At 49.2% G+C, this 23,444-nt stretch overlaps 1 protein-coding gene across 2 annotated transcripts in view; it reads left to right on the top strand.

The window, feature by feature from the left end:
- LOC112572045 (neuroglian-like) overlaps positions 1 to 21,307 on the top strand; it is a 74,698-nt gene extending 53,391 nt beyond the window's left edge. For both annotated transcript variants that reach the window (XM_025251553.1, XM_025251554.1), the window contains exons 3-10: positions 1,298 to 1,630; positions 4,203 to 4,576; positions 8,862 to 9,093; positions 9,574 to 9,701; positions 11,565 to 11,775; positions 13,038 to 13,160; positions 14,783 to 14,965; positions 19,056 to 21,307. In XM_025251553.1, coding sequence (XP_025107338.1) covers positions 1,298 to 1,630; positions 4,203 to 4,576; positions 8,862 to 9,093; positions 9,574 to 9,701; positions 11,565 to 11,775; positions 13,038 to 13,160; positions 14,783 to 14,965; positions 19,056 to 19,201 — 1,730 coding nt within the window. In that variant the 3' untranslated portion in view covers positions 19,202 to 21,307. The remainder of the gene's footprint in view (positions 1 to 1,297; positions 1,631 to 4,202; positions 4,577 to 8,861; positions 9,094 to 9,573; positions 9,702 to 11,564; positions 11,776 to 13,037; positions 13,161 to 14,782; positions 14,966 to 19,055) is intronic.
- Positions 21,308 to 23,444: the final 2,137 nt, after the last annotated feature.

The following is a 23,444-nucleotide window of genomic DNA, read 5'->3' as shown; positions in this document are numbered from 1 at the left end:
TTACACAGTGTGATGTGATTATACCAGCTGGAAGGTGTGATTACACAGTGTGATGTGATGTAGCTGTGCCAGCTAGAAGGATGCTCAGTCGTCCTGTCACGTGATGACTACGTGCGATGACTATCAGCAGGTTAAAGTCAACTGCAGGGTGGCTTGAGTAAAGCTGACTTGATGAAGAAATTAATTGTTGAGTGGATCATTAATCAAGTTGCCGTCAAGACGCTGGAGGGGTGAAAATGTCGGGAGGGGATTGTGGAGGTCGCAGTGGGTGACTCAGTTCTGCGTGCGTGCGTGTTTTGTTGTTTGTGTGTTTTTGTTTGTTTGTTTGCATGCGTGCATGGGCTGGCATTGGCAGCAGCGCTGTTGTGTTGTCGGTGGTGAACTGAGTAATGGGGGGAAATGCTAAATCCATAACTTTCTTGTCAATAATGAGGGAGAGGCCTGCAGTAGGCTGGTGCTGGTGTGATTAAGTATTCCTATCGACAGGAGTGATCTATAGGCGGCTGGGATGGCATTTGGCTGAGACCACAACATCTACCTGTACACAAGGTGCAACTGTTTTGACAGCGACAGACACGTAAACACGTGGGCTACACACGGGACCAAAAACCTTTTGGCTGCCACAGATGATCACATTTTGTTATTTATTTTTTTTATTCATTCTCGGTTTTTATCGACTTGCAAGAAATGTCGAGAATACACCCAGAGTCGCTAAAGAAAATAACTATTCTTCCGATTAAAAGCGTTTAATATCGTTACTATGGCAACAGTGCTTCTTTGTCCCACGTACTCTGGTCGCTTTTGGTGGCTGCCGGCCCGTTGTCCTGGCAACTAACGGAGCTGCGAGTTGGGAGGACGGGCGTCTGGTCCGGGTTGCATATGAGGCCTTGAAAATAAGTTTTAAATCTCCGATCTTAAGTGCAAGTAATTTTGTTAAGTTTGGTGGGAGGAGTCGACTTGCCGCGTGAGACGGGTGAGACAGACTTATTACAGCACATACTGCACCTTACGACGATCTTTACAAGTTAAGACAACAAAATGAGCTTAAGGTAAGCTCAGACTTAAAGCCCCGTATGCAACCCACCCCTGGTGACGGGCGAGGTGTCTGCGCTGTTCCTTCTCAAGAGTATTTCAGTAAAACATCTGGAAGTTGCTGGGTGGAGCCAGTGATACTGTAGTGATGTAGTGTTGTCTGTAGTGATGCTACTATCAAACAACAGAGTTGTTTCTCGCCCTTGTGTCGGTAGTAGTTGTTGCCGAGCAACTGTCTGACGCTTCTGTCGGTTGCCTGTTGCAGTGTTGCTGTGTCTAGAAGACCGAGCGACAGACCTGGAGGTGGAGGAAGGGTCCAGAGTCCGACTTCTGTGCAAGACGTCATCAGACCTGCTAGACAGCAGCCACCTGCAGGTGCGCTGGTACCACAACGGACGGGAACTGAACATGAACGTCACGCACAGCAACAGCATCATCAACAACATCAACAACAACAAATACTCGCAAAAGGCGGACAAAAACCGCTTCACTCTCGTCATCCGTAACGCCCAGCTGGAAGACGCTGGCCTCTACACCTGTGAGGGTTACTATGCCAACGGTTCTGTGCTGCGGACAACCACTTCCCTTGCTGTCAAAGGTAAGAAGCGTGACGTGTGTGTGTGTGATTGGTATGAGTATGTGTGTGTCTTTGGAGTGTGAGTCAGTCGTCCCTTGAGCGCCACCTGTCGTTGGGAGGATCACATGGATAGAAGCGGCAGCTGACAGGCCGCCATCTTGTCTATTGTGGGCGATAATCAGCAGGTGCTGTACAGGTCAACCAGTGCAGCCTTTGACCTTTGTAAGTCAGTTCTTCCTCTGGTCACCGCGGCGTTGGTCACCCTCTATGGTGTCTTGAAGGACAGACTTCCACAAGGTGTCGTGCAGGGTCACGTGGCAACAGAAGACATCCCTTGATTGTTGAAAGTAGAGGTTCCTGGTGTCCTACGAGTGTGGCCATCTTGTTTTGTACAAAGCCATTGGTTCTATGCTTTCTGTATGAGATCCGGAGCAGCCTCCTCAGCCACGTGTTCTCCAATGCCTGGATTCTCCTTTCCGTCTCGTCGAGCAGAGTCCACTTGTCACATCCGTACAGCAGGATCGGCACTACCAGGGATTTGTACAGCTTGTACTTGGTAGTAAACTTCATCTTATGGCTATGCCACATCCTGTCTAGCCATTGCCGCTGTTGCTATCGCGATCCTGATGTGGATATCTGGCGTGGAGCTGCCGTCCTTGGAGAGAGTGATTGCCAAGTACTCCCAAGTTCATAAAGATCTCTGCATTGCCGCTACCAATGACATAACTTTGTTCTTTTCAGAGCTGGTCGCCATTCCATGTATTCATGTGAACTGCCTGTCAGTCTGTGGGTGAGGTCTTGCAGGTCTGTGTCAGTGCCTGCTAACAGGTCTGTCGTCTGCAAAGCGCAGTTTTCAGATCGGTCTTCCACCAGTTGAGATGGAAGCATGATGATGGAGAGCTTCGAGCATGATATTCTCCAAGATGTTAAACAGCCCCGGTGATAGTGGACATCCTTGGCATACGAATTGTGTGATGCTGCAGTAAGCTCGTATGTGGTTGTTCAGCAGCATTGAACTCATTGAGCTGTTTACAACGCTTCGGTGAATTTAATGAGGCCGTCTTCCATGTTGGATTTTTGCCTGACATGCCACAGCCTCGTGCCAGACTTTGTCAAATGCCTTTTTAAAGTCAGTGAAGTTACAGTAGAGGTTCCGCTGATGTTGAAGATGCTTTTTTATAAGAATGTGACAGTTGAAGATCTAATCAACTGTACTTGTACGTGGTCTGAAGCCAGCCTGGAGCCTGCCGATAGGGAGTGTGGTGGTTGTTGATGCGGGCCTCGACCGTTCAGCATGTTGTCTGTATGGTGGCGTGTGTCCATGGTCCTTACATTGTGCTTTATACACTTGGTAGCCCAACTCCTCTCCAAGTGAACTACACCCGGCAGTCGACCTGGTCACCAACACGTCGGCGCTGGGTCCTGGCGGGTACTTTCATGGTGGACACTTTTCACCCGCTGATGCTGTGCTTGGATCGGGATTTTCTGTAGGAGTTCACTCCCTTAGCCTTTATCGTTCCGAAGATTTCCCTCAAGGTAGTGGGGACATTTTTCCTTCGCTAAGATTCTAGTGCGAAAATGGAGATGGTGGTGGTCTGTGTCGACCGGTTTCCTTCACCGGTAGTAGCGACCGCGTGGTCTTCTAACCTGGTCACATGGTCTTTAACTATCCAATCAGGGCACCAACATGTTAAGCTTGTGGTCTAATGCAAGCCTATCTTAGAGTTTGTTTGTGTATTTGTTGGTATGTGTGTGAGTGTGTGGTGTGTGAGTGTGTTGGTGTGTGAGTGTGTTGGTGTGTGAGTGTGTTGGTGTGTGAGTGTGTTGGTGTGTGAGTGTGTTGGTGTGTGAGTGTGTGGTGTGTGCCGTTATTTCACCTTTCTGTCGCTGATCGCCCTGTCTTCCACGTGACCTGCTCATATTACTCAGAGACAAGAAGCCGGTGGGAGTACACGCAGGGCTCGGCTTCCGGTAGCCATGATTCATGCCTGTTTCAACCATCGATCGCCTGGTCCGGCCATCGGGCCGCCCGACTTGGCCCACCTCTCGTCAACGACAAAGTTGTAAGCCGGAGCTCAGGACGCTGGAGTAGAGTGGCTCACCGCGGCTACTGCCTTGTCCAGGTGTCACGTGTTAGTCTTGCTAGCGGCTTCCTGACACGTCAGCAGCAACAGGAAGAATAATTTAGCACCTGGCTTGTAATACAATCCGCCGGCTGCTGGTGGGAAGGATGTTCACTCGGTGAGGCTCGTGGCGCGTGGATAACGGAACTGCAGTTGGCTGCACAGCTCTTTGTTTGAGCAGACAGCAGATGAACAAGTTGTTATTCGCTTGCACAGCTGTTCCTTGTATTTTGTATTATCCTCGTATTCCCATCAGTATTGATGTGTAAATGCTCTGTCTGTGCCTTCGTGTGTGTTGTATATGCGCGTGAGAGAGAGAGAGCTACAGAGACTGGGGAGAGGCCTCAATGGTAATTTATTTTGTAAAGCCATTTGTATAATTTTGTTTTCCGTGAGTGAGTGAGTGAATTACTGTGATGCAATGACAGCAGTAGTGTAGTGCTGGACTCTAAGGATGGATTGATTCGCAGGTAGGCCAGGGCCTCCGACGTCTGTGGAAGTGCGAAGTTGCCATGGAAACCGAGCAGAACTGGCGTGGCGGGCAGCCCCTGCTAACGGGGCCAAGATCAGGGAGTACTCGCTGGAGTTCAACACCAGTGACGCGCCGGACGTGTGGTACCCGTACTACGAGCGCATACCCGGCGACCGTCACGAGTTCTTCGTGGACCTGGCGCCCTACGGCACCTACACCTTCCGCCTGCTGGCCCGCAACGACATCGGCGACAGCCAGCCCAGTGACGTCACGCGGCGCAGCTGCACCACGCCGCCCGACAAGCCGGACCGCAACCCCAAGCAGGTGGTGACGCGCACACACAAGAAGGGCTACCTGGTCATCGAGTGGACGGTGGGTAGGACGTCACTGTCTGTCATTGGCACACACACATTCACACTCACACATCAAAACACATTCACACACACCTTCACACACATCAAAACACATTCACACACACATACTTCACACATCTTCACCCAACCACAAGATACTCCACTGTTACACATCCTGCTGACCAAAGGACAAAGGTCGCACTGACTAACACGTGACTCGTCCACTAATGGTCATCACGGTCCTCTCGCACAGCGACAACTGCAACAACACACAGCAGTAACACCTTACAGCAGGTAACACAACACACAGTAAACGCCTTAAACACAGCAGCTAATACTAAGCAGTGTTCAGAGTACACTAACAGCTTTGTGAACACACTAACAGCTTTGTGAACACACTAAGCAGTGTTCAGAACACACTAACAGCTTTGTGAACACACTAAGCAGTGTTCTAACAGCTTTGTGAACACACTAACAGCTTTGTGAACACACTAAGCAGTGGCTTGGAGCCCGCCAGACAGACGAGACCACAGTTGTAGGGTCTGGCGAGGGCGCATGTCCGGGGCGACTGGCGTCACTAACGAGACAAGATGGCGTCGTGCAGTGACGGTTGATGTGTTTGTCTCCTCTTGCCGGTTAATGTCCACTTAACTACCACGGGTAGTTTTTGGGTTAGGAGCATCAGGACAGGGTTTCCGGTGTTTGTAGACAGCGTGAGTGTGGTTATGGCGGTCTCTGCGCCGTTATTACCAAAGCCTTTTATGGTTCATTAAGGGGAGGTAATACGCTTTATCCGCTCGCCGCTGAGGCCCGTAACTTGTTGGCGGGAGACAAATATTGAGACAACTGCAGACAACTCTCTCATCGCAGCCTCACACGACGAAAGCGACCTTCGGGTGCCGACACCTGCGTGAAAGTTGAAGACCCGACGACAAGGACATCCTCATAACTCGTGACACGTCACAGCTGTTAGCTGTGATGTCACAGTTTGTCCATCTCTTGTGACTTTCAGAAGGTTTGCTTTTCCTGAGGTCTCGTACACTTCCAAGTCTTTGAGACTTTTTGCGACTTGTGGAGCAGGAGGTGAGCTGCTGTCGGCGGCTGTGTAGCGGTCGGCACTAACCGCGTTTTGCAAACAAAAACTGAACTGTCTGTTGTCAGACACAAATCCCTAGCTCTCGGCCATCATTCTTTTTCTTCCATACCTCTCGAGAACTATATTTTTTAAGAGGAAGATGCTTCCAAGGACTAGTGGCTACAGAGAGACAGCGCCTGCAGCCCGTAGTTAGAAACTCGGTACCAACAACACCATTAGCAGCCACCACAACCTTTCTGCAGCTTCTTGATCTTCTCGCTGCCAGCCTGAAATCAGATGCCTGCCAAGGCTTTGCAAGCCTGGAAGAAAAAGGTTTCATGGGCGCAGAGCGACTGAACCACAACCACATCAACCCAAACCACAAGCAGTGAGAACAAAGATTGAGTGCTACAAACAACAGACAACTCTGGTGTTACACCTGCTGCACGCTAACCGGATGTACACACCCGCCTCGTGCCACAGACACCGGAACCAGCTGAGAACCTACGACGTCTTGTCCGAGGTAACAATTTCCAGAAAATTCTCTGTGGCTGCTCGAGACTTGAGACGAAATTTCACACGGCTGCCCAGACCTCATTTGGGTGTGTGCCCGGCGCCATATTAGCGCCGTCCGTCGTGTCTGTAGTCCTACACAACACCAAATAATTCCCTGCTTGTAGCCGGCAACCCAGCCTCCCACACACACATTGGCTTCATTCTCGTTTTTGTTGTCTGGCCGAAATTATTGGAGAGTTCATGGGGAGGGAGGGAAGGGAGGGGGTAGGCGTACTCAGGCCGTTGGGTGAATTGTCGGCCCTTTGACAGCCAGATACCTGAGTGTCGTGTCTTTCATTATTTCTGACTTTTCCTTCATTTCTTCTGTGCACTCGCTCGCCCGACTGCCGGCACGAGGCATCGGATGGCAGACAGCAAGGGGGGGGGATAACCACGTGATGAGGACGTAGTGGCGGACAGCGAGGCGTGATAACCACGTGATGCGGACGTAGTGGCCGCTGCTTGTTGGCCTCCAGTCCTTGTTGGTCAATACTGAGTCACAGGTCCACACACTGAGGTGACAGTCGGTCTCCAGTGACGTCCGTCTGATGACAGACAAGGGCTGGAGGAAGTGGAGGAGCTCAAGCTCTTCAAAAGTAATTGTCAGGAAATACTAACTAAACACAGAGCTCGTCTGACGGTGGTTTGTGGAAGAAACAGTTGATGGTCTCCCTCAATCACACGTATGGAGGGGAAAATGTAAAGTGTGGTGGCGGCAGTAGACATTTCTCTACCGCAGTGTATGAAGTGTGTGTAGACATGTCTACACTACACAGCCTCCTGTGCGTCACTCCGCAGTCTGTGAAGGTAGTCAGTCCGAGGCTTCTCTTGTCTCTAAGCGTTTCAAACAAAACATCAAAATATTTAAACACTTACATCTCTCTCTCACGTTCTCTCGGTCTCTCGCCCTGTCACACTTCTTTCTTCTGTCTATCGAACACAATAAAGTGCACACTTTCAAAAAGCATCGGCACTTGCTTGGTCACCTGCACAAAACATTTGTAATTGCGATGTTGAAGTGTGTTTACACATGGAAGTGCATTGAACCAAACGAAAATTCTCTCTGATAACCGTGCTGGTGGCTTTTAAACCTGTTGTAAGCGGTTTAGAAGTTTCAGTCTGTTTGCCATGTGCAAGACAAAGCTGTCTGTAAGCCGATGCCACACTGCCGTGCACACTAGCAGCTGGCCTGGCAGCAGCTGTGTCAAAACTCTGGCAGCTGCAAGTCTTGAGGTGGAGACAGGTGCAGCCAGGCCAGACAACTCAAACACTTTGATTGCGAAATCACGTGACTGTTGTTACGACAGTCACACACACGTTCTGTAACATCAAATATTCACAACACCAGGCGTGCTCAGCCAATGAGATGTGCTAATTGAAATCTCACGCATGCGCAGCAAGGATTGCTTGGCTTGTGGAGCTTTTGCGACATTTGAACCGCGTGGCGCTCAGTGCAACTCCCACAATGCACTGGTGCAGTGCTGCCATGACCTCGGCCCTTACAAATGAACAAAAAGCATTTGAATTTGACTTTTAAATCCGAAAATACAAAATGAGCGCAAACTCAATGCCATTATTGTTTTCTCCGTCTCACAGCAAGCAGACAAACAGACGCACTGGTAGGTGTTACACGAGTGTGTGCACGGGGAGAGAGGGAGCGACTCAAGAGGAACACACTTTATTCAATCATCCGTAACAGACAGAAGCACACAATGATGAAGACACGGTGACAGACGCTGACACTGACAAGATACAACACACTGACACACAGACACACACTGACACACAGACACACACTGACACACAGACACACACTGACAACATACAACACACTGACACACAGATACACAATGACAATATACAACACACTGACACACAGATACACACTGACAACATACAACACACTGACACACAGATACACACTGACAACACACACACTGACACACACTGACACACAGATACACACTGACAACATACAACACACTGACACACAGATACACACTGACAACATACAACACACTGACACACAGACACACACTGACACACAACACACTGACACACAGATACACACTGACAACATACAACACACTGACACACAGATACACACTGACAACATACAACACACTGACACACAGATACACACTGACAACATACAACACACTGACACACAGACACACACTGACACACAGACACACACTGACACACAGATACACACTGACAACATACAACACACTGACACACAGATACACACTGACACAGATACACACTGACAACATACAACACACTGACACACCGATACACAATGACAGTAAACATCATTTGATACAGTTTGTGCAGTTTGTGCAAGGCTTCATTTCCATTTTCGCCAAAGGCTGTCGGTCGCCATTGTTCTCTCTGTTACAGCGTCTGTCGGCTCATTCCGAATTTTTTTGTTTTTTTTCATTCACTCACTCCAGCAACACGACTTTACTATGCGGCCATCCTGACACCCTGTCATGTCATGTCATGTCTCTGTCCACAGCATCCAGCCACCCTGACACCCTGTCATGTCATGTCATGTCTCTGTCCACAGCATCCAGCCATCCTGACACCCTGTCATGTCATGTCATGTCTCTGTCCACAGCATCCAGCCACCCTGACACCATGTCATGTCATGTCATGTCTCTGTCCACAGCCCATGCAGAGACTCAACTTTCACGGCCCCGGGTTTCGCTACCACGTGTACTGGCGGCGGAAGGGCAGCCTGGTGTGGGAGTCGGCCCTCGTCACCGAAGCCACCAAAGGTCACTTTGAGCAAGAGGTCAATGACGTGTACCAGTGCTACGAGATACAGGTCAAGGCCGAGAACGAGCTGGGCGAGTCCCACCAGCCGGCCTTCATCATCCTCGGCCGCTCTGGCGAGGCGGGTAGGTGGGGTACACGGGGTGCGTAGGGTATTGGATGAAGGTGGCGATCATGGCGTCGTCAGGCTGTGCCACGAGTGTCACTAGTCCTGCTCGTCCTTTTGTACACGCACACAAACACGTTAATGCAGACAAACACATGGACATGCAGACACACAAACACATACATGCGTACTAACGCACAGTAGTTTCCTGTAGTATTAGTAATTACTGCTACAGTTGTAGCATTACTGTCTACAACCACAGCTGTTGAGAAACACAAGTGTTGTCTTATTCAGTTTGTAAACACCACCAGTTGCTGTACTTTGCTGCTCAAACATGAAGTGTTGTGTTGTTGTGTTGCTGTACTGCTGTACACACTACCATATGTCACACTGACACTAACAACCATCCTGTGTACAATCATGACGTCAACTCATCATCAAAACACAAAGTCTACCCTAAAGCAATGCGTTTCGTAATTGTTGTTGTTGTTGTTTTCAGAACCGTTGGTGGCGCCCAAAGACTTTCGTCGCGATCCTTCCAAGCCCTTGGAGCCGCACAAAGCTCACTTTATCTGGGAGGCCGTGGAGGTGACAGACAAGATACAAGGAGAGTTCAGAGGGTACAGGGTAAGTGGTTTGCACACGGCACCAGGTCCTTGTCACTCCTTCTTGTCATTAATGAGCAGCGGACGCCATCGTCAGGTCTGCAAGAACTCGGCACCTGCAGGCGCTGAAGTCGTTGTTGCAACAGACGGTGGTGTTGGTACTAAATATAGAATGGCTGGCACGTGCCGCAGCTACACCTGGCGGCGCACGCAAACACAGGAACTGCATGTGAGCGTCACAAGGACAAGAGTACAACAGGGGGAGTAATTACCTGATTGCCGTGTGTTGACCTCGTCACCTGACAGAGACGACAGCAACAGCAGGAACTATTTACCCAGCATGCACCGCGCGTGTGCCTAGACATGCAAAGTGACAGGGACAGAGAGAGACAGAGACAGAGACAGAGAGAGCTCACTTCCGCTAAACCAACAATGACATGTCTGTGAGGTTCACAAATGTTGTTAGTGACAACAGTGACAATAGTGACAATGGTGACAACAGTCACAACAGTGACAACAGTGACAATGGTGACAACAGTGACAACAGTGAGTGGCTCATGCTATCAACTTCACACTGTCTTCATGATATCACAAAGCTGACATGCTCCAAACACCACCGCGTCTTTGAAATCCTTGACAGGATGTGATCACGTGGTATCACCTGCAGTGACGACGATGTCAAACAAATGGTGGTGGTGGTGGTGGCGGTGGTGGTGGTTCATTTCATCAAACGTCGCTGACGCCATCACAGGTCGCCCCACACGTGGAGGGCGCAGCTGACGACAAATCTCATTTCACAACATTTTTGAGGGGCTGGGGTCCTGGTGCAGGAACTGAGGGAAAGACTGAGGTTTGAATGTCTGACCTGCTGGCTTCAAGAGGACAGCACCACACAGCAGGCAGCTAATCGCATTTACTCCTCAACGTGACCTGTGACCTTGCTGGCGCAAGACGGATCAGCGGAAATCGCGTTTGGCGCATGCGTATTACAGACTTCCGTTACATAAACAACTACTACTAACAACAACAACACCAAACAACAACAGTAAACGCGTGACTTGCACAGCGCAGAAGCAACATGCTCAGCTCTTGAGACTACAGCGAGACAGAGACAACGTACGAAGGACGGAAGGATAAGGAGCAGTACTTATGACTGATAGAAGACAGAAATACAGAAAACACAACAAACAATCAGGTAGCTGGAACCTCCAGGGTGGAGGCTGCAGGTGGAGCAGCACCGTGTGCACTGCTGTCAGCTCAGGAAGAGATGAGTTGTGAGTCACGTGTCATCCACTCGGTGATGGGTGGACAGCAGGCGAATATTGACAGGTTCAACTGCTGAACAGCAACTACAAACCATGTGACCATGTGTTGTTGTTGTGGTGGTGGTGGTGGTGGTGGTGGTGGTGGTTGTGGTGGCGGTAATGGTGGTGGTGGTGGTGGTTCTGGTAAACAGGAATAGTAAGGGGATGGTATCAGACGCAGGAAGGGGGGTACTACTGTCTTCTTTCTGTAAGAGACTAAAATTGTGCAGTGAACTAGGCACTGCAGACGATGGGTATATAGACGGGTGGAATGCTAGATGTGTGGGTAGATGTATAGACGGGTGGAATGCTAGCTGTGTGGGTAGATGTATAGACGGGTGGAATGCTAGATGTGTGGGTAGATGAATAGACGGGTGGAATGCTAGCTGTGTGGGTAGATGTATAGACGGGTGGAATGCTAGATGTGTGGGTAGATGAATAGACGGGTGGAATGCTAGATGTGTGATGTATAGATGGTGGAATGCTAGATGTGTGGGTAGATGAATAGACGGGTGGAATGCCAGTTGAGTGGAAACAGAGAAGTGAATGAGTTGTGATGTTAGTGGCGTCACCACGTGCAGCTGCAGTACTGGAAGTCCAGCGAGGGCCGGCACAAGATGCAGGAGGTTGATGTCACAGTCACCCCCGACACTGTGGAGCGCCACCCAGTGGTGAGGGCCACTCTGGCCGGCCTACCCGCCAACACAGCCCTGCGAGCCCAGGTGGCGGTGAGGAACACGCACTACACCGGGCCGCCCAGCCAGACCATCGACTTCTTCACACCGGAAGGAAGTAAGTCGCTGTGGATGACGTCATCGTTCGCGGTTAGGGGTCGTGTGCACAAGTGCGCCGCCAAGTCCCGAGATGATTGGCTTAGTGTCTAAACAGTCGACTAAACTAAACTGCTCGTGAAATAGTTAGCTTAGCCATGCACCTGGCACTTGGCACTTGGCACTTGGCACCTGGCAGTTAGCACCTGACATTTAGCACCTGGCAGTTAGCACCATTAGCAGTTTAGCGTTGCACCTTGTTGACGCATTAGCACGTCAGTAGCACCTGTTAGCACCTGACTGGAGCACTCGACACGGACTTAGCACCTCGGAAGCACCTGTTATTGTCTCATCATGTGACCCACGTGCACCTTACGTTCGCTAATATTTGAGAATTCAGCTGAATCATTCAAGGGCCATCGCCCCAGTAGAAGGGGAAGCAAACAACAAAGATAATACATTGTTACATGACACGTGACATCAAAGCTATTATTGCAAACACCGCCTTCAGGTGTTACATAGTTACAAGTCTTCTACTGTAGACTTGTGAGTATACAAAAGATATAATTTCACATTTTAACAACTTTTTCATTTGATGAGGCCAGTAACAAACTCATAGTCAATGTGTTGTGACTAACACACCATTGTGTGTATCAACATGACTCTAAATGCTTTGACCACAGAACAGTGAACATCTTTATTTCTGTACTAATGGCCACAGCGGGTCGAGTGTCGTGGGTCCTGTACACCGGAGATAATTAAGTGCAGTACCCGGACACACCCAGTCTCCACTGAGCCCAACTGTCACCGCATGGTGCTGTGGGTCCACTGGCAAATGTTTGAACAGTTCTTGCCATCCCATAATATTGTTCTTGCCATCCCATAAGGAGAATACAAAGAAAGCTGTCACTACTATTGATGTGATCCTCCTACTCCTGTCATCTAAACAACACCTGTCGTTGCTGTAACTTGCCTGTAAACAACGGCCATGTTGTAACCCTGTTTAACCACAAACTAAACCCAAGAGAAAATAACTTTGTGTTAATATTGGATGAAACAGTTCCTTGTATCCATGGCATCTAACTCCATAAGCATTAATAAACCTTGCGGCCAGCCTGTCGTCGCTCATTCTGAGCAGTTTCAAACAACATCCAACACACTCACTGACTCAACTTATTCTAGACTAGTGGATACGTGCGTACAGTAGCTTTATAAACACGGGTAGAAACCACTAGACACGTGGGCAACTTCTGGAAACATCTTTCATGCGATGATCTGTGACAGCGCCCAGCGCCGTGCTGAGTCTGGCGACGGTGGAGGTGGAGGAGGACTACGTGCTGCTGCAGTGGGAGCCGCCGGTGGAACCCAACGGCCGCCTGACAGGCTTTGACATCGGGTACCAGCCAGGTGGGTTCATGGCTAGGCGGGGTACCTCCCGGGTGGGTGTTGTATTTTCAGGAACAGAAGTCCATCATCACAGACTCAAATGTATGTGGTAGTCGTGCAATTCTTGTTGACAACAGCGACAGCAACACAGAAACAGTTCCTCACAGACACGACTTTGTCATGATCACAACGATGATGATCGTCACAGTAGTGACGTTTACTGGGACAGTACGGTGACGTTTACTGAGAACAACTAGAAACAGAAAAAACAGTGCCTCAAAAAATAATAAACGGCAGTCACAGAGGTTGATAGCCAAGCCTACTAACACTGTGACTATACTTAGCCAAGCCTACTAACTGTGACTATACTTAGCCACGTCTACTAACACTGTGACTATACTTAGCCACGTCTACTAACACTGTGACCTATAGCCACGCCTACTAACTGTGACTGATAGCCACGCCTACTAACACTGTGGCTGATAGCCATGCCTACTAACACTGTGACTATACTTAGCCACTTTGATAGCCACGCCTACTAACTGTGACTATACTTAGCCACGCCTACTAACACTGTGACTATACTTAGCCACTTTGATAGCCACGCCTACTAACACTGTGACTGATAGCCACGCCTACTAACACTGTGACCTATAGCCACGCCTACTAACACTGTGGCTGCTGGCTGTGAATAATAGAAAAGACATGAATGCAAAGATGACTCACATTATCCTCTGCTCCTTCAGTCTGTCGTTTTTATTCTGTCGCCGTTGTTGTTCTTTCTCTCTCCTCTCGTCCTTTTTTTCGTCCACACATCTTCGTGTTCTCACTTCCTGTTCTGTGGCCCACAGCTATTAATAGAGTCAGGGTGTTGGGATGGGGAGGCAGGCACGAAGCCACAAAAGTCTTGATGTGGGTTTCCTGGGCATCACACCCCCCCCCCTCCAGGTCAGGGGAGCGCGGGAAGGTCGTTTGAAGTGAGGTGTAGAGGAGTCTCGCGAGCCCCTACACTGGCCTACAGCAAACTGTAGTCAAACTTCACACAAACTGTCATCCACCAACCCTGCTCTTTCCTTTTACATCAACTTTTACATTAACTAATCTATTTCCCCGATACTTCCATCATTAATTCCTTCTCTTCTTCGTAAGACACATCGTTCATTATCTCCCCTTTCCTGCGATATCTTCCTAGTCTCCTTCCTTCTTTGTTTTATAACACCGACATCGTCGTTCAGTTATGTATCCGTATGATGACAAGTGTATGCTGCGTGCGTGCGTGTGTGAAAGAGTTCTGCATCACGATGAAGCGTGTTTCTGTATCATGATCAGAGGTGTGTCACACAACTGAACTTTTGATTTCTGCCATTCTTTCCTTCCTTGTTGCATTTTTTATTTTATTTTTTCTGTATTTTCTTTCTATATTCCTTTTTTTATTTAACTTGTTAAATATTGATTTTGTAAATATTGATATTTTTATACTGCTGTTGGCAAGAACTGTTGTGTCTCAACTGGTTTCCACTTGAATGTGTGATCATGTGACGAGGTGTTAGCCAACTGGCGCCATGATGGACAGAGGTGCAGTCAGACCTCATCACAGGATGTGAGTTGTTATTGTGTGTTGTTGTCTCTGTTGTCTTCTACAGTGGAGGGCACCCAGCTCGGCCCAGTAAGGGACCTCAAGCCCAAAATAGATGACCCTGAGACCTTGCAAGCCAAGATCACTGGTCTGGAACCGGCCAATAATTACCGCTTTGTGGTGTGGGCTCGAACCAGTTCCGGGCGGGGCAAGATGGCGTATGTGGACGTGCAGACTAAACGAGGAACAAGTAAGTCGTTTATCTCATCCATTTTCTTCCGTCCTGCCTCACTGACTTCAGTCACGCACCAGTGAATGATGATTTGCCCATTTTTCAGACTAATGTAGAATCAGATAATTTATCAACGTTCATTTTTTTTTAAATTCACTGCACTCACTCCTGGTTTGCTATTATGTAGCCTCTGAGAGTTGTGTGCGTGTGTGCGTGTGTGTGTGTGTGGATTCGTGTGTGTGCACGTGTGCATGGCGATTCCTCTGTGTGTGTGTGTGTGTGTTTGTTTCTTGTCTAAATATTTGTAAGAGCTCCGCGGCTTTGTCTACAACTACAGAATGTTGGTGGGACGACATGAGCAATGGCTTCTGTGTGAGGCCGGTATAGCAGTTCACTCGCTGGCCGCCTGCACACAATACGAAACAACACAAAACAACACAAAGACATCAAATGAAAGTTGTGCTAACTCCATCCAATGGCCTCGTGCACCGCCAGCATTGAGTGGTTTTTGTTAATTACAGGCCGCCATGTTCTCCATAGCGATTACTCCCAAGGAACCGTGGAAAGAAAAATGGCTTCTTAAAATGGGATCTCAGATTATCTCTTCAAGGAACTTGCTGTTTGTACTTGTACTGTCTTAGAGAAGATGGCAGTGCAGCTGTTGTCAGGGTGTGCAGCACAGTGACATTTCTCACATAGTGTACCATAGCCAAGCCGTCAGTGATGTAGAATAATGTAGAATAAATGTATCTAATGTATAACACTGACCTACATGACTAGCTGTGGATCTCTGTGTAGAAGATATATCTACTAGTCACTATACTTCCGGGAGAGTGTTGTGCTTGGTGTCAGCAGCAGTACTGTGTGACCCTCGCCATCCACTGCAGAGCCTTGTACACAGCTGGTCACGTGACATCACTCGCAGCGTGCAGCACGTGCTTCCCTGAACAGCTGATGTTGATGATGTGATAATGTAGACGGTGATGATGTAGATGAATTGAACTGGTGGCGGCACCCATCAAAACCTTACATCCTTGTGTTACTCACAGTATTTGGGATTTGTTTCAACAATGTTTCATTAAAATACACTTTAATCATGTTACAACAGCTGCTCCCACGGCTTCAGTCTTGTGGATATCGGGGACTTACACAAGCCACACTGGAGTCTGCTTGTGACACACGTCAGCTACTGTCATACTTACTTGGCATTACTTGGCACTACGTTGATTTACTCAACTGATGTGACTTTTTCCAGTTTCTTTCCCACTTTGGCACAAGAAAGTTTCTAAGGTGCCATGATGACTAAATACACATGGACATATTTATTTGTATTTTATAAGACCACGAGATGATGGCAGCACCAGGACAGGTCTGTAACAAAAGACGATTTCCGTTGTTTTACCCTGCAACATCCGGGTAGCGTGGTGTCTGCTGCAGGTTTCTAGCGCCATGGTCCGTGCCGACCACAGTGGCTGAGCTCTTCAAATTCTGTGGAAAATGTTGGTCGCACACCCAAACGCTTGACACGGAGCAGGTAGGGTGCCGGGACACCACTGCATGTAAACACATCCCAAGGGAGGGACACTGAGCTGCACTGGCCTCCCTGACCTGATGGAGATGTCCGAACTCTGTCCTGACACGTGGTTGCTGTAGGAGTGAACAGCGAGTTCTGTCCTAACCTGAATGTGACTAAACTAATGTGAACAGTGTTTCTTGCTTTAGCTGCTGTCAGGCTTACTGTCACAAACATTGAAGACTCCATAGCAACACGCAGAGGAGGAGAAGGAGTAGTGACGAGGTCGTCTGACGCTGATGTCAGTAGGTAGATGATTATTTCTACTTTCCTATCTCTTCACATTTATTGTTCTGTCCACATGACAGCGCTCGTTGTGTTTCTGTGCGAGGGCCGGTGTACAGAATGCTCAGACGGTGCAAGTACAGATGGATGCTACAGCACGTGACCACGTGTGACTGACAGCTCCATGGTCACGTGACCTTCGCAACTGCGTTCACGCTCTGATTGCCACCTGTCTCCCTCACAGAATCCAATTACAGGCCGACTAGCTAGGGTGTAATGACAGCAAAGCACCCTGGGCATGGCAGGAGAATGTCACACAGCTGCTGCCCTGCAGTCAGGAGAGGAGGGTGCGACCCTGCCAGGCATGGCGCGGTAGCTCAAAGGTATGCGCGTGCCATTTCCTCCCAAACAGCCAACTACGTCATGCGCTTAGGCCAGTCGTACTTGTGCTCCACACTTACATATCAGTGTTCGTCAGTGGGATGTTCCAGCCTGCCAGCCACACAGCCCAACACGTCAGGCAGCAACTGCTGTAACTGCTGCAGCATGGCTGCTGGTGTCTGTAAGCTCTCGTCTCGTGTTATCGCGCTCCAGCGATCATCTGTAAGATGAGGAGAGAGGGGCGATGCATGTTTAGCCACAGTTTTTTTTTTTCACTCCTGCAGTTTGTGGTGCCAAGATGGCAGAAAGGCTGGCTTCGTTAGATTCCCGCTAAATCAGATATTTTTTGTGGGCTGTCGTGTGGATGTCTTCTCATCTATTGCCTCGTTAGCCAATCCTGCAATTGGTGACGCACGTCGTCAGCTCGCCTTTCATCGGCCGCTTGTGGCGAGGGCGAGCAGCGAGCATCAATCAAACTGCTGCCCACTGCTGCAAGAAATTCCTTTGACAGGAAGCATCTCTGCACACACTTGCTTGTTTGTCAGCAAATGTGGTTATCTTCTTCTTCTTCCTTCTGGGGCCTTCATCCTCATCACGCAGCATGAAGCACGTGTCTTCACAAACACATAAACAAACCCTTTGATATAGGTCTTTGTTTCCGTCACACAACGTCACACATGTACGTACACACAGACGAACAGCCAGTCACACAGATATGCATACATGTAGGTACACACAGACAAACAGGCAGTCACACAGTATCCACACATGTATGTACACACAGACAAACAGCCAGTCACACAGCATGCATACATGTACGTACACACAGACGAACAGCCAGTCACACAATGTACACACAAACAAACAGCCAGTCACACAATATGCATGCATGTACGTACACACAGACAAACAGCCAGTCACACAATATGCATACATGTAGGCACACACAGAACAAACAGCCAGTCACACAATATGCATACATATAGGTACACACACACGAACAGCCAGTCACAATATCAACATTTAGGTACACACAGACAAACAGCCAGTCACACAATACACACATGTACTTGTACACACAAACAAACAGCAAGTCAAACAATATCATACATTCTAGGTACACACAGACGAACAGCCAGTCACACAATACACATACATGTCTGTACACACAGACGAACCAGTCACACAATGTACACACAAACAAACAGCCAGTCACACAATACACATACATGTCCGTACACACAGACGAACAGCCAGTCACACAATACACATACATGTCTGTACACACAGACAAACAGCCGGTCACACAATACACACAAACAAACAGCCAGTCACACAATACACATACATGTCTGTACACACAGACAAACAGCCAGTCACACAATATGCATACATGTAGGCACACACAGACAAACAGCCAGTCACACAATATGCATACATGTAGGCACACACAGACGAACAGCCAGTCACACAATGTACACACAAACAAACAGCCAGTCACACAATATGCACACATGTACGTACACACAAACAAACAGCCAGTCAAACAATATGCATACATTTAGGTACACACAGACGAACAGCCAGTCACACAATACACATACATGTCTGTACACACAGACGAACAGTACACAATGTACACACAAACAAACAGCCAGTCACACAATACACATACATGTCCGTACACACAGACGAACAGCCAGTCACACAATACACATACATGTCCGTACACACAGACAAACAGCCGGTCACACAATACACACAAACAAACAGCCAGTCACACAATACACATACATGTCTGTACACACAGACAAACAGCCAGTCACACAATACACACACCTGTATTTGTATTTGTCCTGCATACAGACTGAAGGACAAACAACGGGGACGGAAGGAATGCTGTACACGTGTGTGATTTGTCTGTTGCAGGAGGCAGCAGCCACTACAGGTCGAGGAACGGGGTGGCGCCACTGTTGGGCCGACGAAGCGCCAGTCACGTGACGTGGGTGTTGGTGCTGTCGCTGGTGACGTTGGTGGTCAGTCGGACAGACTCTGTGCACCGCGTCCTCCACTAGCAGTCGTCCGGTGTACATCTGTCGTCTGCTCCACTCACGGCGCTGCCAGGACCCTTTGCTCCCCCTACCCCACTCCCCACCCCAAACCTCCATCACCTGCTCAGAGAGGGTGGATATCTACCCTCCCTGACCTGCCACGAAGAACAAAACACAGTCAGAACAAAACAATCTGCTGTTTCGTGCTCTATGGTTGTGATTGCTGAAGGCCCAGGGAGGCGGCTGGAGAAGCTTGTCTGCGCATGCGTGTTGTCTGTCGTCTGCTGGTTGACGTGGCATTGCTGTTGTCCTCGCTGTCCTCAGCGACTGTCGGACTCCAAGGCGACAAAACTTTTGTGGAATCGGAGAGTTGGGATCCGAGGGCTGCTCAGGCTGAGACTGCACGGACTGTGCACGGTGACTCATGGCATCATCATCATTCAAGTCTGCAACCACATCCCCGGGGTCTGGTGGCACTGGAATGTTTACCGCTCTCTTAAAACATACCGGGAACTGAATCCGCATTGTAGACAGAACTTACTCAATAAGGCAGCAGTTCATTGATTGAGGAGGAAACCAGGGAGGAGAGGTAGCCACTAGTGGGTCGGGCCAGCCAGCAATTGGGAAATCGAGCTTTGGGAACCGAACCGCTGATATCTTCTCCAAGACAATCACAAGCAGTTGGTTTATTTTTAGATATTTGTTACAGAAAAGAGTCCGACTACACTACATTACAGAGACAGTGGCAACATGGCATTCTCTATTTCAGGGCGCATCCACATATCGACTCAACCCTGCTGCAGGAGACGATAGTGAATATAAGTCTGTAGGAGACGACATGTGACATAGTCTGTAGGAGACGACATGTGACATAGTCTGTAGGAGACGACATGTGACATAGTATGTAGGAGACGACATGTGACATAGTCTGTAGGAGACTGTTTAGGATAATGCAGGATGTACACTGATATTTGAGTGAAGCTGGCCGCGTAGGGATACATACATGTGTAGGAGGGCGAAGTGCGTACGTTGACCTCGGGGCTGTAGCTGAAGGTTGAGACGAAGCAGAACTGTCAACTTGAACAGACTTTGGGTTGAACGAACACCGACAGAGGGGCATCCTCCACCTTCCTGCTACTTACAAAATGGATGCCACGTCTGCTGCTGAGCAATAGGTCACAGCGTCGCAGTCACATTGTCGCAGTGTCACAGTCACATTGTCACAGCGTCGCAGTCACATTGTCGCAGTGTCACAGTGTCACAGTGTCGCAGTCACAGTGTCGCAGCGTCGCAGTGTCACAGTGTCAAAGTGTCGCAGTGCCACAGTGTCGCAGTCCATACCATCAGTCCATAGTCCACAGTCCATACCATCAACCTCTCCCCCCTCCCCAACCCTCCTTCTCTCCCTCACGTGACGCAGTGCCAAGACTGAGATGGACAGTGCCGGTGCTGGTGTCATGGCCACAAGAACTGCATCCTCTCCCTGGGCCAGCAGCTGCTAATGTTGTGACTTACATGACCTTTGCTCTATGCTTGTCCACTTACAACTTGTAGAAATCGGTGAACACTACTCAGTGCTGTGACCTTTTCCTTCTGCTTCTCGCAATGAGGACATCAGCAAGTCCCACTTCACGTATTCGCCATCTCGCACGGAGAAATCGTCGTCGTAGTCTTTGTACCAGTCTCATTTACTAATTGTTTAAATTGTCTTGGTGAGTTGCTTGATCGGTGATTGAGACTGCAAGGTGCATCCTCCACATTGTTAGCATCCACACACACACACCTCGCGACACAGCTGGGATGTCTGGGACAGGTCTTGACAATGTTGTTTGAAGTCTCGTGAGTGTTAGTGATGCTTGTCTGCAGTGTGCTCACCTCACCACTCACCAACACCCGAGCTCGGTCTGTGTGTGTGTCTGTGTGTCTGTGTGTCTGTGTACACCACACACACACACTGAGCTACGTGTTCCCATTGTTTCGCCATTCGCTCTCTGTGTTTAGTTCCACTCAAACATTTGTACTTAGTGGTCACGTGAGGCTGCCTGTTGCTGGGTTAGGTGAGACTGCCTGTTGCGGGGTCACGTGAGACTGCATGTTGCGGGGTCAGGTAAGACTGCATGTTGCGGGGTCAGGTGAGATCTTGTCAACTGAGACTTGAACTGCGCGTGAAGGGAGGGGGATGTAGGGGTAGTATTTGCCAGTACCAACAGTCGTGTTTCCATCCTCCACCCCGCTAACTACAAGTGTGACAAGCGTGAGCTCTGTTGGCAGCAAGTGTCATGTCGTGGCAGGGAATGATGTGTTACGGTGTCAATACCCTTGATTATGTCGGCTATAGCATCGACGTCATCAGCTTGCTTGTAGTCGGGGTTGCTGATGGTCGTGTTTCCAACTCAAATTCCTGGTGTGACACTCGGGCGGTGATGTAAGTAGACAGCTGTAGCTGATGTCTGTGTCATTGTCTCCTTTAGCAGATTGTTTCATGTTGACACCTGCAACACTACAGAGTCTGACACGTCACCTTAAACATGACAGAGTGTGACACATCACCTGCAACACTACACAATCTGACACATCACCTTAAACATGACAGAGTGTGACACATCACCTGCAACACTACACAATCTGACACGTCACCTTAAACATGACACAGTGTGACACATCACCTCCAACATTACACATTCTGATTGAAATCCGAAAGTGAGCAACAAACTAGGGTAGACGTCATCACGTGGTGACCCACCCTGGGTGTTAACTAGTTATTGCCGCCCACTGTAGACGGTTGTAACCGTTGTCAACTGACATCACCAAGGTTACTGGGCTGCTCGCGACCTTCTGGTTGGTGCAGAAACTTGAAGCAGAGAGCAGTAGCAGACGGGAGGATAGTTATCCATGTATGGCGGGGTAGTGTGGGTCCCCGGGGTAGTGTGCGCCTCAGGTACACGTCAGGTGAGCGACTAACGGACCCAGGCCAGCTTTTGTGTCGACTTGAGACAACAGTGATGGTGTTAGTGGCGATGTGTGCAGGAAGCCGGTCTGTCGCTAGGCTGCTGAATGTTGTCACATCTCCTTACAACGGGAATGTTTCGCTCTCCGCTCGTGCGCATGTCTGTCCTGTCACGTGGACAGTGACATCCGTTTTCCATAGACCAGCAAGTAGAGGGGGGGGAGAAGGGAGAGGGGGTGTTAATAGAAGCCACGTCACCGGCACAGTTTAGTGTGGCAGGGTGAAAAGGGTATCCTACCGACATTGCCATGCACCCGCTTTGGGGTGTCTCCGGGCGACTCCACACATGCCGGCAGGTCGGCCTCCAGCTGTCACGGAAATACCAGTTTCCGACATTCACGGAAATGTGCGATTGGGTTGATGAAAGGACTTGGTGGGGGGGACAATGGCCGCCTACTGCTGTCGCTTATGAAGATGCCGAGCACAAACGCTGTCTGTGGGGAAACGCTTTGCACTCGGTCCTGACTGCTCCAGAGTGAAACACTTCTATGAGCGGCTCCTTGTCACCACAGGGAGGTTCTCTCAGTGCAGAGAGTGTGCTTCAGTGTCAGCCATTACTGACCTGGACATGTCACCCGTTACTGACATGTCAGCCATTACTGACCTGCACATGTCACCCGTTACTGACATGTCACCCATTACTGACCTGCACATGTCACCCGTTACTGACATGTCACCCATTGCTGACCTGCACATGTCACCCGTTGTCATGGCATGACTATGACCGCACTCGCCCTGTGTGCAGCCACTGGAGTGCAGTAAGCAGGCCTTGCAGTCAGGCTGGTGACTCTACACATCTTTTGATGACGTCAGTCAGCAGCAGTCTGCTTGTCGCCCTGTGCCCCAGGGTACCCTTCATTTCCCTGAGAGTAAAATAAGGTTTCCAACTTATTTCCAAGCAGCATTCTCGCCCATCTGTGTTATTTTGTTTGTGAGCTGTTTATCATACATTATGTCAGCATTACAAGATGGCGCTAGTGGCGTTTGCTAAGAGAAGTTCAGCAATAGGATTTAAAGGACTGGTGGCGTGACACTTTGTCTTCCAGTGATTGGGCAAAGCTCAGGGTGTGGGGGTAGGTATGCATGTCGCCTCCATTCACCAACTTCCCTCCTACAAATAGCACACGATGTACAGAAGCATACGCGCTTACAAACATCATTACAGACAGATGTGTAGCTAGTGACGTCCCTTGGCCCAGCTGCGTAGAGGGCGCTGCTCTCTGTTCTTGTCTTCTTTGTCCGTTGATGCTTCGTGTCCGC

The sequence above is a fragment of the Pomacea canaliculata genome, linkage group LG9 (assembly GCF_003073045.1).
Source record: "Pomacea canaliculata isolate SZHN2017 linkage group LG9, ASM307304v1, whole genome shotgun sequence".
Lineage (NCBI taxonomy): Eukaryota > Metazoa > Mollusca > Gastropoda > Architaenioglossa > Ampullariidae > Pomacea > Pomacea canaliculata.
Note: the sequence above shows the minus strand (reverse complement) of the source record. Positions and strands in the feature narration are given on the sequence as shown.